Source organism: Alligator sinensis, unplaced genomic scaffold (genome assembly GCF_000455745.1).
Source record: "Alligator sinensis unplaced genomic scaffold, ASM45574v1 scaffold802_1, whole genome shotgun sequence".
NCBI classification, from domain to species: Eukaryota; Metazoa; Chordata; order Crocodylia; family Alligatoridae; genus Alligator; species Alligator sinensis.
In genome coordinates, this window is record NW_005841918.1 from 70,434 (window position 1) to 84,085 (window position 13,652).

Below are 13,652 nucleotides of genomic sequence, written 5' to 3' on the forward strand. Positions count from 1 at the left end.
GGAATTGTATGTCTGTCCTGGGCAGGCAGCAGGTAGAGCATTGTCTCTAAGTCCAATTTATTAGGCAGCACAGGTTGGGTTGAATTTGCTGCTGGCACAGAGCAACAACAGCTTTACTACTTTGTGCCACATGCACTAAGGAGGAAAGGACCAGGGAAGGAGCTACGTCTAGAGCAGTGGTTCTCAACTTTTCTAGACTTGAGGCATCCCTAGATAGACACAAGGCACTCCATGGAAAATGCCAGCTCTTACTTTTCAGTCTTCTGTGCCTACAGAAAAAATAACGGAGCCTTTTTTTCTGTTGCAAGGAACTTAGAAAGACCACAACTATGGATTTCTATTTGAAATATCTAGGTTTATCCTGTGAATCATGTTTGTACACATAACTGGGCTGCCATTGTGTGGCACCCCATGGCACCTTTGAAAGGATCTTAAGGTCTGACGGTCACTGTAACATATGACTGTTACAACAGCTCCTGGTGTAATGCACTTAACTTAGAGCTCTTTCCTCAGGGGTGTGGTTATAGTCGCCATTTAGCTCAGTATGTTTACGAAACTTTATAAACATCTTTATACGATCCTTGAAGTATATTCTAAGCAACTGATTCCTATGACACTTTGAAGAAGATGAAAACACAATCTGGATGACAAAAAGTCACTTAGACACAGTACATCAAAAATCTATGGGCTCTTTTACATAGGATTATGACAGATTGAACTGAAAATTAGAATCAGTACATCACAAACATACCTCCAGTACTTGTCTCCAGTAAAAAAGAGAGTCTTGCCAATGTCTTTAATGTGGACAGCTGCATCTATTGCTTTCATCTCTTTTGGGAATCCCAATTCATAAATTTTTTTAGGATAATCTGCGACTATGTCATAGCCATTCATTGCCCAAACTTTCCTGCCTGTAAATAGTTATACCAAAGCACATATTAGTCTTTTACAACAGCATACCTTCAACTGCAAGATATTAAAAGAGTAGAGTCTATGAGAGATGTTGACATTATTTTTGTTTTCTGTATGACTACTTAGGTTCTCAGGGACAGGTTTTCAGCTGATGTTAGATAGCTCATTGCCACAGAATCTATTATGCCAGATGCAGATATCATTGTCTGGGCTAAATTCTATACTCTCTATACATGTAAAATCCTGTAGGTTTTCATGAGCTGAAACCAAGGGGATTTCTGTCTGAGTAAGGATGGTTGAGATATAACCCTGAGGTCATCTGACCCCAGCTGACTTCCTGCCCTTTGGGCAGGGGGCTGGATCCGATGATCTCTCAAAGTCCCTTCCAGCCCTTGTGTCTATAAAATCTATGAAAGCTATGAACTGTAAACAGTGGGAGTGATTAAGATACTTTCACTTCTCTGCCACTTACAAAACACTTACCCTTAAACACAAACACACGATCTTTGATGGGGTTTTCATAAGCAGCATCAAACTTGTTGGGAAGTTCTGGCCAAAATGACTTGGTTAACACTAGTTCTGGTTCAACCATCTGAGGATGTAGACGCCAGAAGAACCTAAATCAGAAACAGAAAATATACTTTTGATGATTTTCTTCATGGAATGGGCTGCCATTATCTTCCAAGGGCTCTATCAATATTTACTTTTATTTCTTAGTGTCTGCCACAAGGGACATAGGCTTCACTTCTAACCACCATGGTATAGATCATCTTTCTCAGTCATAATGTGATGATTTTCCTAAAAGAGGACAAACTTGTACCTTGGTTTCTTTTAGCCCAACTTTCTGTCTTAAAAAATGAAAGTATAAAACATGTGGTAATGCATCAGGTAAAGAGCTGTGTGCAGGGCAGTTTTTGTTCAGAGAACTAATTCATTTTTTAATTTTGGAGTAAATCTAGTGCAGTGATATCAAATAGCAAGTATGTCTGATCTAAGTTGCCATTCATAACAGTTTTACACATATATAATTCCATGGGTTTCTCAGGCAGTAACTCTTGATTGTCACAGAGAGACAGGAGAGTATGTTATAAAGGCTGTTTAAATATGATATTCAGTGAACCCCTTGCAGCCTTTTTTGTTGACTTTGCAATCTGACTTACTTGTGTTTAAGAAAGCCTTACACAGTTTAACATCTAATGTAGAAAATTAGCCAATGGAAAATGAAATCAGTTATCATTTCATGGCCAAACATAAAGTATTTCAAATTATAAAAGAAATATGTTGTACTTTTTCTTTTACTTATATTTTATATAAGGGTTATCTAGCCAGGTATTCTATTCATCTATACTAATCAATGGGCTTGCCCCTATACATTGAAAGAGCACACAGCATATGTTTTTATGCAAAGCCCTGTAATCCATCACTTGCTTTCTCACCTGTCCTTGAAGATTAGCAGCTCTCCGCGAAGTTCTGTTATTGCATCGAGTGTTAAGTTTGCATCACATTTCTCTGGAGTTTTGGGATGTTTGGGGTTGGGATCTTTGTCTCCTGGACCTGGAACCACAAATTATGACATAGGCTTAACAGCTTTTTTTCCCAGTGTGTGGAAGATGACCACATACTGTATGGGACACTAAAAAGTTTCTCAGTACCATGATGAACACAGCCATTATGGAGAGACTGTCTGGACTAGTGATACTGATTTTCTTTTCTATTTCATATAACTAGTCACATCCATGGCCTTTGAGGGTTAGCTACATTGCAAAAATAGTTGTGAATAAAGCTAAATAGGTATCATACATGGATACCAAGTGTTAGTGGACAGAAGGTTGCTTCCTTCCAAAGTCCCATAAAGACAGTCCTGTTTCCCCTTCCTAGTCTCTACTCATCCTTCCCATAGAAGGCAGAATTTCTATTACAACAGGCAGCCAGCAGGTAGTAACTACTTGTGCTCTAGAATACTTTTTGTTGCTTTTTTCACTTCATGGCTAAATCTGGGCCTCTTGTGACACTGATGACCCAAAGATGTAGGAATTATCTTACTTGACCAGAGCTGTCACTATCAGCAGTAAGAACCTCAGCAACAGTTGCTATCTGTATGTTGCCATGCAGTGTAATGTATATATACTAGGATATAGGGACTAAATGGCAAAGGGAAGATATACCATAAAGAGCCTGGATCCCTTGCACATCATCATCAGGAAGCACAAAGCCAGTTTTTCCAGTGTATGTGTAAATAGGGAACATTAGAGCTCCAGGATCTCTGGAGTGATCAAGCCCCAAAGAGTGACCAAATTCATGGGCAGCAACAAGGAACAAGTTGTATCCTATGAGAAAGAAAAGCAAAATTACATGTACTGGTTAAACTAATATACACATGTATCTTATTGTTTTATAGTTTGATTTTCTTCTATTATCTCTCTTTTGCAATAATGATCTACAATAATTATATAGACCTCTGCCTTCTCTAAGTGAATGTGCAGTCATTAATGAGCTCTTACAAGGCATTGTGAAATGGAATAGATTATTATCTCCATTTTAGAGATAGGGAAACTGAAATGCAAAGTCCAAGCCAACTTCTTTATTCAAGATAATGGGAGACTGAATCTGAGTCCAATGGTTTCAGCTCCACAAGTTTTTATTTAACACTAAATTTTATTTGAAAATGTTCCCAGTTGCATCCTATTTTAAGGATGTTGAAAGCTACAATGTGACATCTGGCCCCACTGAAATCAAGACAAATTTTGTCAGGATTCCAGTGATAGTACACATAGCTCACTGATCCTGACCCTGTTTTTTGTATTACATCAATTCAATCTGTTATCAGCTGGTCTAGATAATACCATGCTGTATAGTACTATCAGCAGCTTGAACAACGGTACTACTTGCATCTTCCATAAATGGATCCTCATGTAGACAATGCCAGATATTTTCAATCTAAATAAAAGTGGTCTGAACTTCAGAAGAGCTGAGTATATACAACTCCCACTAGTGTCACTGAGAGGCTTACACTGGGTGCATCTACATGTGCACTTTACTGCAGAGTAGACTAATTTGCTGTGCAGTAAAGCATCACTGTCTACATGTACAGTGGAATTAGGCCTCAGTAAACTAATTAACTCTGGCATAAAAGAGTACAGTCCTCACCCTGTGTATGCAGAGCCTGGGAGAAATAAACTCTGGTGCATATTGGAACTTATTGTTCTGTGCTAATAGCATATGAAGGTGCACCCACTGGGGGCTCATGAGGACAAGTCCTTTGCCCAGTGGGGCTTCCCTGCAAAGCCAGGGGCTGGCTCAGAGCTGTCCCACTTCTGGGGCAGCACCCATCCAGCTCCGGGTTGGGTGGGAGTTTCCCTGAGCAGCCCAGAACTGGCCAGGAGTAGGCCCAATCCTAGGGCACCTCTCAGCTAGATCCAAGCTACTTGGGGAAATCCACACCCAGATTGGACCTGGCTGGGAGTCCCAGAAGTAGAACAGCGCCCGGTGAGCCCCTGGCTGCATGGGAAGCAGAGAGCTCCCCAGTCCCAATGCTGCTTGGCTCCCAGCTCCTGTAGAGAGCCAGGACCTGAGGAGAGGGGAAGGGGGAGCAGGGACGGCAGAAAGCATCTTGTAGCTGCTTGGCTCCTGGCTTCTGAGGGAACCTGGGAGTTGAGCAGCACCAGGACCAGGGGAGTTCCTCTGTGGTCCCCTAGTGTTGGGTCTGACTGGGAGAAAATTTGCTCCTGGTTAGTGTCTACACATGCACTACTGTGCAGTATCTACTGCACAGTTAGTAGCTAACTGCACAGTAAACTAATTTATTGTGCAGTAAATTAGTCTACTGCACAGTAAAACATATCATGTAGACACACCCACTGTGACTCAGATCAGAAAACAGCATCCTCAAACTTCAAGAAAAAATACTGAGATACTTGAACACAAAGAAACAAAACAGTCTTGTTTCTCTGGGTTTTGTGGTTTATGCTTTCCATTATTCCTGAGGATTCAGAACAGCGAGGGTATTTATACCAGTGCTTTGGGAATGGAGATTAATTGAGTCTGATCCAACGCACTGTAATTACAGCATGTTGGAGAAACCTCACTGCTTGTGTATAGGTACCCTGACAGTCCTGAAAAAGTTTGAGAATCCAAAAATGACTCAGTGTGAACCCAAACCTAAAGGCTCATAGTACTAGTATGATAAAGACACACCAGCTTCTTAGCTAACAGCCTACAAGGGCATGATGTGGTCAGCCTGAATAACCAGGTACTTATTTTTTACAACTAGATAATCTGAAGGTAGGCTTTGCCATAAATTCAGAGTAGGGCTTGAATTCATACATCCAGAGCTACAGTAAGATGTCTTAGCTACCCTGCTAAGACAACACCCCTCCAAAAGTTAATCACTGTCATTTTTTGTTTAAAATCTCATGCCATATAGTTGCATTTTACTTGGTTCTAACAGGTGGCAAAATAACTAATCACATAACTCTTAGAATGATTATTTAACAGAGAATACCCAAAGTAAATTGTTTGCAAACCAGATGAGGATAATTATCCATCCAAAGATTTTGTAAATATTGTAAATAGCAAACATATCAGGGTGAGGTTATGGATGACTTGTATCGAAAGGGGACGGAATTAATAATGAATATTATTCTTGACAAAAATTTATGGTGACCTTTAGAACATGTTACCTCTGGAGTCAGTTGACCAGGTTTCATCATCATCAAAATGGGCATCTCCTCCATAGTTTGGTCCAGGAGGAAAAGCATGAGCCAGTAGTCCAGAAGGTCCATCAAAGGGATAAAAGTCACCATGTTCTACAAAGTGATATTTAGAACAGCATTTAAATTTCTTGTTATTAGAAAGATAAAGTGATAATTATAATGTTAAAAAGTAATCTTTCGCATATACCTTTAGTTCCAAAGGAGATCATGATATCAGCAGTGCCGCTACGAATTCTAGTAAAGTTAAGTGGTGTCACATCAGACCACACTTTGAATGCCTTTTTGAAAGCTCTGTCCACTTCAGCACGTGTTATATCTTGTGTGTAATTCATAATTCTATAACAAGCAAATAAAATATCTTCAGTTAAATTCTTGGCAGATCCAGGCAACTGCAATTACTTTTGACTGGAAAGAAAAATTACTTTTGACTAGGAAAGAGTCACTTCTCAGAAGCTATTCTTAATACACTCTTCCCCATCATGGTAGAGAGGTAACACAAGATAGAGAAGTCTTTTAAGAGATACAGTGGCTATCATTACTAAATCTTGATTTGTCAATAACTACTTCACTAAGGCATCAGAGATACTACATTACATTCATATTCAAGTACAGGAAGAAATACTCCTCTCTTTCATCTTTGGCATCTGGCGTGACTTTTTAATGGTACCCATTGTCTTATAGTGTGATAAATGCATATATTTATACAGGAGCTGATCAAAAGCCTTAGTCACTGGGGCTGTCTATATAGGAAAGTTAGTGCAGGGAAAATTAGACAAGATGTACAGTGTCCTAGCTTCTCTATATTAAATTCTTTGTGCGCATTCTTTGTACTAACAGTACCCAAGTGTACCGTAGCTTAATACGCTTTCAATGTATTGCACTACACCAAACAAAGGCAACCTGAATGTAGAGTAAGAGTGTCTAGTGACACTAGATCAGAGAACTAGTGCATTGTAAGTTCATACCTTAGCTGACAGCATGCTAACTCCCCAGGTAGAGAAGCCCAATGGAGAGATCTGCATTTGCTTCCATGAGCTTTAGATCAAGACCATAATTTTAAAACTGCACCATGAGATTTTTACAAAGCCTGGACTTTTTCTTGTTGTTGAGTTTATCAGTTTATTATATAATGACTGTTAAACAGGTAGGTGATAGACTAAATTGAGTACAGGAAACAGATGTGAAATATTATGATTTTACCTGTATGTCAAATTATTTTTTGACCATTTGAGTTTTCTAGGGAAAAAATTATATTCCCCCACATCTGGAACCCCGCATCTTGGCTGTTGCATCAGTTCATAGGTTTCTTCATTTAGTTCACCAGTCACCTTCAGCCCAAAAAATGACTGCAGTTCTCGAAGTTTGGCTGCCACTGAATTGGCACTCTTCCTCATTAAGCCAGCAGGGTTACGGCGGAGGGCATAGTGGGTCTGTAAATAACGCTAAAGGAAAAAAATAAAATCATATATCCAGTTCCCAAAGCACAGCAACAATCATGCAGCATGCTCTAACATGCAAAAATTATATACCATACCTCTGCAAACTTGAGGTCTTGCTCTGTGAATTCATCGCTATCATCATAGGGTACAGGCAGCGCCAAGCAATATGACAGGCCCAAGAAGAACAGGAGAGCAGTTGGAAGGCTTGGTCTCATCATGCTGGATTCTTGAGTTCTGAAACTCTGATTTTTAGTGTGCAAATATCTTTGCTTTTATAGCCCTGAACCAGTGAGTCATGTCTTAGGGACAAGTCAGAACTCCCTTGCCATTGCAAAGTAAACATGCTTACACGACTATTTTTTTTCTTTCCCTCAAGAAGTCGTGGTTAGGGCATCTGTGGTCCTAACAAGGGCTTAGAAACTATATCTTTATATAAACAAGCTCTCAGCATATTTGCAAATGGTACGGGAAGTATTGTGTGGAATCACCACAACACTTTTTTCATTACTTGACAATAATTTAACCTACTTTTTTTTTCCTTTGATACCATAACTACTTTCCTTTTATTGTTTTTCAAAAAGCAACAATACAAGATGAATTGCAGGAACACATTTATTTTTAAGTAATAAAATAGTATCACTTTAATAATGACAAATCAATTGGACAAGTTGTTTAGGAAACTTATCACCCTGATGTATAAAACCAATAACAATGTAGAATAGATTATATTGTTAATATTTCATAACTAAAGCTCTTAAATTTTAGCATCAGTTTTGGTACAGGGATCATTAAAGAGGTGTGTTTTAGTACATATCAGAATTATTTACATATTTTTAAAAGTGACCATAGAGTATGGATACACCATTTTGGCATGTCCTGACAGGCACACGGTCAGGGACATGCATTTCCTGTGGTACAAAAAGCAACAGCACATGTTCGTGCCACTGGTTTTTGTCTCAGGGCATGCCCGTGCACACATGCTGCAGGGCACCGCAAGTTGTCCTGGGTGGAGTAGGGGAGGCTGGGGCCAGCATCTATGCTGGCCCCAGCAGCCTTACCTGGGGTCCTGGGAGCCTCCCAGGGCAGCAGTTGTGGTGATCCAGCCACTTGGGAGTCTGGCCAGCAGCCAGAGCATGGCTCTGTCTGGCCAAGCTCTGTTTCTGGTGGTGTCACCCTACTGCTGCATGCGCTACGCCTCTTTTTTTATCTCCCAGTATCAAATTTCCCGGTGTCAAATTTTGACATCATGCTGCAAATTAGCAAATGGGTGCATGTGCACCACGTGCAGTTTGCTACACCGCAGACAGCTCTGAGGAGTCACCAACCACACATGCATGCTTGCCTGGACGTGCCCTTTTTGGCCACCAACTTGAGATGCTTCTGGAAACAAAGCCACTGAAAATTACTAGCCACTTGTAGACCTGAACTGATCTTACAGATGTTGCTGAGCAGTGATGATACTGAGCCTGTAAGCAACCAGTTTACAGCATCTAACTTCTTTAAATACACTAAAATAATTAGTTTTAGGTGGAGTATTGCTAGAAATCAATAACATAGTCCAGTATTAGAGTGATGGGGATGGTGTAAATATGTAAGTAAGCAAATTGTATATGCAGACAAAGAAAAAGGAAGTAGTGCTAATGATTTACAAAATGGAAAATACAGTGAAACTGGTAGTAAGACAGCAGCAAATGATACCATAATTGTTCTTTTCTCCATGGAGTTAGCCTAGCTTCAGCTGACATGGTGCTTTGGAAATTCATATTGGCTGCCATCATCGGTTCTGTCCACCCTGTGTCACATACTAACTATCTTACATGCCAGATCAAGACTTTATGCTTGTAATTCACCTGCTGCTTTCAATGAGTCTGATCTCTTATCAGAAACCTCGCCCAACTCCACTACGCAGCCCAGCTCGGTGTCAAACTGTTGACAAAGCAGAAACCAGACAAAACAAATGAACCTGAAGGTGTAAAGTTGCAGCTAGTTACCCAGGTGACATAAGCCCCTTATCAAGTCATGACAAATAGCGAAAGAAAAAAAAAATCAAACTGAAAGGAATTTTGCATTGGATTATATGGAATGTGTCTAAGTGTAGAGAGATGGAAATGAGAAATGGAAAACACCTATTAAGTCATCGTCTCCCTCCTTTTATGAGTGTAGGATTTTCCCCTACACAGTAGTTTCCAATACATTGTCCAGGTTATTGCCTAGATCCTTCCATAAACATTTAGACATTGTGACATTAGGATAGTAAATTTTCTACTCTTCTTAAAATACCTTTTGCTCTCAAAGCTGACTTTAGACAGCCTTGTATGTTACTCCGTCCTTCTCACATTCACTCAGTATATAACTAAAAAGATGATTTTCTAACTGCACCCCCTCTTGTGTGGATCATGAGTAAAATTGGGGAAGGATTTCCATCCAATGCATCAAGTCCAGCAATTCCAATTGCTTTGCTTATCCCTGCTCTCTTTGCCACCACTGCTCTCCTTCCCCCCACATCTGACTGGGACTGGCAGCTCAGTTCTGTTGTGCTACTCAGGCCCTTCTCCTTACCCTTTTTGATGTACTCCAGTTCTTTATCACTTCCCCACTCAGACACTAGTCATATCACTGGCAACTAGGCCTGTGCAAAGCTTCAGTCCATGATTTGATTCGGCGGAGATTCAACCTGATGTGGTGGCCAAATCTCCGAATCAAATCAGAGGACCCTTTAATCTCTCTGAATTGATCTGGAACCCTCCAAATCGATTCGGAGAGATTCGGATAGATTCAGTGATTTGGACAGAGAGACAGCTTTAAATGGTTTTTCTGCATACCTCTAGGTAGCAGGGCTCATGATCGCTGCGATGCTGGGGCAGATGGAGCATCCCACAGAAGCATGGGGGGCTCCCCAGTGTACTTGGCAGCAGACCTGGAAGTGGAGCAGAAATTGCTGATTCGCCGAATCAGCATCAAATTGTCAGATTCAGATTCGGCTGAATCAATCGGGGACAGTGATCCGAATCAACAGATCAAATCTCACTGTCCCTGATTCGGGCCAAATCCAAATGGAATAGGGCCTGTTTCACACACCCCTACTGGCAACTCAATGCATAGGCAAATCACAGGTATGCAATCCTTATAATTGCTCCAATAATTTTAGCTCTCCTATTCCCCTCCCTGCAAAAAATCCCAGCTTTGCATTACTGAGATGTGTAGCATGACTTTCAACAGCTTTGAACAGTTGTATCATGTTGCAGGGGCAGATCATCTTCCACTGTTAACTATATTTCCACTGATATCCAAAGAGCTCTGACAGTTTATATCAGGAGAGGATCTGCTTTTCAGTGTTCAAAACATTACAAAGGGATGTTCCTAAGGTCTTCCCCAGCTATTGCTGTGAAAATCCAAATATTACTGCTCTGCATAAAAGTAGAAACTGTGACTTCTAAACTATTCTTCAACCTGCGTGTTAACATCAGTGAATAATTTATATTCCTGCAGGTTTACAATGTAAACTCCTATGAATCCCAGATGTTCTGAAATTAGCTTCCTCTAATTAAAGGAGTAAGTAATGTAACAGCCAGTGTGTTTTTGTACCATTGCTAGAAAATGAAATTAGAAGTAACCCACCATGTGTCAGGCCCTACACTACTGAAACCAAGCCTTTTTAGCTTAAATGGGTAGAAGCCTATGCTTTTTTGAACTAGGAGAATTCTTTGCCCATTGCTCCCCTGAAATTGAGTGGCCATAGCATGCAAAGTAGTATGATACCTACCTAATGATCTAAGACCTACATGGTCACACAGTTTTTGTAATAAATATAGCTAAGTTAAGTGATGGCAAAGGTGAGGTTGATAACTCTATAAATATTTGATGGGAGAGAATAGTCTGGGACAATTAGGAAATGGAAACAGTGCTAAATTATAAAAACATCCTCCAATGAAAGATTTGGGACAACTAAAGGTAGACTAGTCAGAGCACTAGGACATGGACTCTAGAGGTGCCTATCCATGAGCAGCAAAGTTGTTTCAATGCACTTTAATTACAGTGTGTCAGAGCAGACTCAGTTAATTACTGCACTCCAGCCAGCCTCTGCATCTTGTGTATCAGCATCCCTACACTTCAAAATGGCAGCAGGGGCACTTTAACTAAAGCTAGTTTGATGAGCTTTAGATAAAGCGCCCCCACCACCATTCTGAAGCAGAGGAATGCTGATACATAAGATGCTCCAGATGCTTTAATTAGAGCGGCTGTCCGAGCCACTCTAATTAAAGCACTCCCCCCCCCCCCCCCCCCCCACCCCGACACTCCTGGAGGACATGTATAAACACCTCACAGCATTAATAGGAGGAAGTGTCTCTTCCATCTCTAATTCCTGTGATTCTGTGACTGTTTTAAAGTTATTGTAAGCAGGCTCCCCAGACTTTCAAAGTCCAGAATGAAAACTATCTTCTAAAAACTTTCTTTTGTATTTTAAGTACTTTTTCTACTTCTGTCCCATACTCACCCTTTTTTTGCTAAAATGAGCAATTCATGTCTTAACTGGGGAAACTGATTCTGAACAGTTTTATTAAGAGAAAAATTTTTTTGTCTTCAGTTGATCTTCCCAAAACAAACTGCTTGTCTTATTTGTATAAGCATGTAGTAAGCAAATAAATGTGGTATTTATTCTCAGATGCTGGAAAGGTGTTTTTAAGTAGAACAGCTTAACACAATGATAGAACAGCTTAACTGCTTAAGTAGAACAGCTTAACTGATTCAGACTGCTCAGTACCTGCTTGTGTGTAAACAGATATACACATATGGAAAGGGGCAAGCTGCAAGACTCTTTCAGTATTTAGGTACGTATGTCATTATTTTGTCACAAACCTTAAACAAAAAGCCTTAAAACATTCAAATAGAAGTTAGTTTCTGAAAGATCACTTATAATAGTCAACCTGTGTGTGCATGCAAGACTGGATCCTGCATTCCTTGACACCCAGTTGTTTTCTTTTGGGTATCTGGGGTGTGCATGGAACGCAGGCGAGAATCTTAGAGTTTTTCATAAAGATTGTACAACTATTGTTATTTACACTACAGAAGTGATATCCAATTACTAAGCATCTGGGAGCCACATGCCCCATACCAACATGAGTTATGAGTACTCCCACTGCCCCCCACCCAGTACTGCACATATGGGCACATCTTTCTCTCACCCCACAGCTGCAACGCATACATCGGCATCCCTGCCCCAGCCTCAGCTCACCATGCTGTGGGTCCCCTGGCATCATGCACTGTGCCATGCTATGCTGCCCCCTGGGGTAGGGGCAGGAAGAGGAAGCCAGGGGAAGGATAGGGATCCCAAAGCCCCCTGCTGCTGCTATAGCTGGGATGATGGGGAAAATGACAAGTGAGCGGGAGCCTGTGGGTGGCAAAGTAACTGCTCACAGGCTGATTGCATCCTGCAGGCCACCAGTTAGACAGGCCGGTATTACAGTAGTAGCTAGATGCTAAAGCTGAGTTCCAGGCCTTTTGTGCTAGACATGGAGACATGGAAAAGGCACTACCTAAATAGACAAGGTAGATAGTCAATATTGGGAATAACCAAATGCATGCTTGGAGCATATTCCAAAAAGGAGGAATGGCTGCTTCGGAGCACATAGCAGCTGTTAGGCTGCAATTGCTATGTGTGCATTGGCCACAGTAAACTAAATTGCCCCAACTTCGACCTTGGATTAATCAGGGTTAAAGTTGGAGAGGTTTTGCCATAACTGTGTCACTATATGTTCATGCACACAGTGTAACAGCACTTTGGAGCTGCTATTCTGCTTTATCTCTCCAGCCGAGACTGCTCCAAGTATATGTGTGTCCATACCTTTATTCCCCGTGGACCTGAGTTCCATTCAGGACTCTTGATCAGATCTATACGGACTTAATATTAAGCATCAGTAAAGAATGTAGTTGTTACTTATTTCCCATAAGAAGAGAAGTCTTCAGCTTGTGTCTGAGTAGTGCAAAGCACAAAACACTATCCGCGCACTCCCAGGTGATGACACATGATACCCCCATCAATACTAAAAACATCGAATGAAATTGTCTCCTGGGCAAAAAGAGGAAAAATGTGGCTTCAGTACATACAGAGTGGCTTCTAGGCCTGATGCTGGCATTTTGCACAGGCATACATTTCTCTAGCCCCAGCATGAAACATTTGGCAGGTGTGCAAGACTCAAGATCACTGTTCAGTATGCTAACAAATAAGGACCATATGATTTCTTTAATTCTATTACACTGGGGGCATGAGGCGAGCCTGATAGATCGGTGGGTATTGTCAAAGAGGGAGGAAAGGTTTGAACTGGTGTCACATTTTTTCCCAGAAGGAAAAAAAGCAACAAAGAGATGGGCAGGACTGAGTTACAAACCAGAACTTGTCAGCACTAATTATTTGAAAACAGAGACCTTGCCAGAAAAGTGGTTTCAGAATAAGTATTACCACTACAACTAATTGCAACTGTCATTTATTGACTTATACTGGTGACAAAAATGGCATTGTCCAGTGTATTTTTCTCCATTTTTACAGTTACTGATCCATGACCCTAAACAGGCAGACAGTGAAGTTTAGAAA

At 40.8% G+C, this 13,652-nt stretch overlaps 1 protein-coding gene across 1 annotated transcript in view; it reads right to left on the minus strand.

Moving 5' to 3' along the window:
- Positions 1-7,647, minus strand: part of LOC102380725 (collagenase 3) — a 10,123-nt gene extending 2,476 nt beyond the window's left edge. Inside the window, exons 1-8 of the mRNA XM_014517611.2 lie at positions 7,159-7,647; positions 6,825-7,066; positions 5,812-5,960; positions 5,592-5,717; positions 3,078-3,239; positions 2,349-2,466; positions 1,396-1,529; positions 752-911 (exon numbers count right to left, since the gene is read on the minus strand). Coding sequence (XP_014373097.2) covers positions 752-911; positions 1,396-1,529; positions 2,349-2,466; positions 3,078-3,239; positions 5,592-5,717; positions 5,812-5,960; positions 6,825-7,066; positions 7,159-7,281 — 1,214 coding nt within the window. The 5' untranslated portion in view covers positions 7,282-7,647. The remainder of the gene's footprint in view (positions 1-751; positions 912-1,395; positions 1,530-2,348; positions 2,467-3,077; positions 3,240-5,591; positions 5,718-5,811; positions 5,961-6,824; positions 7,067-7,158) is intronic.
- Positions 7,648-13,652: the final 6,005 nt, after the last annotated feature.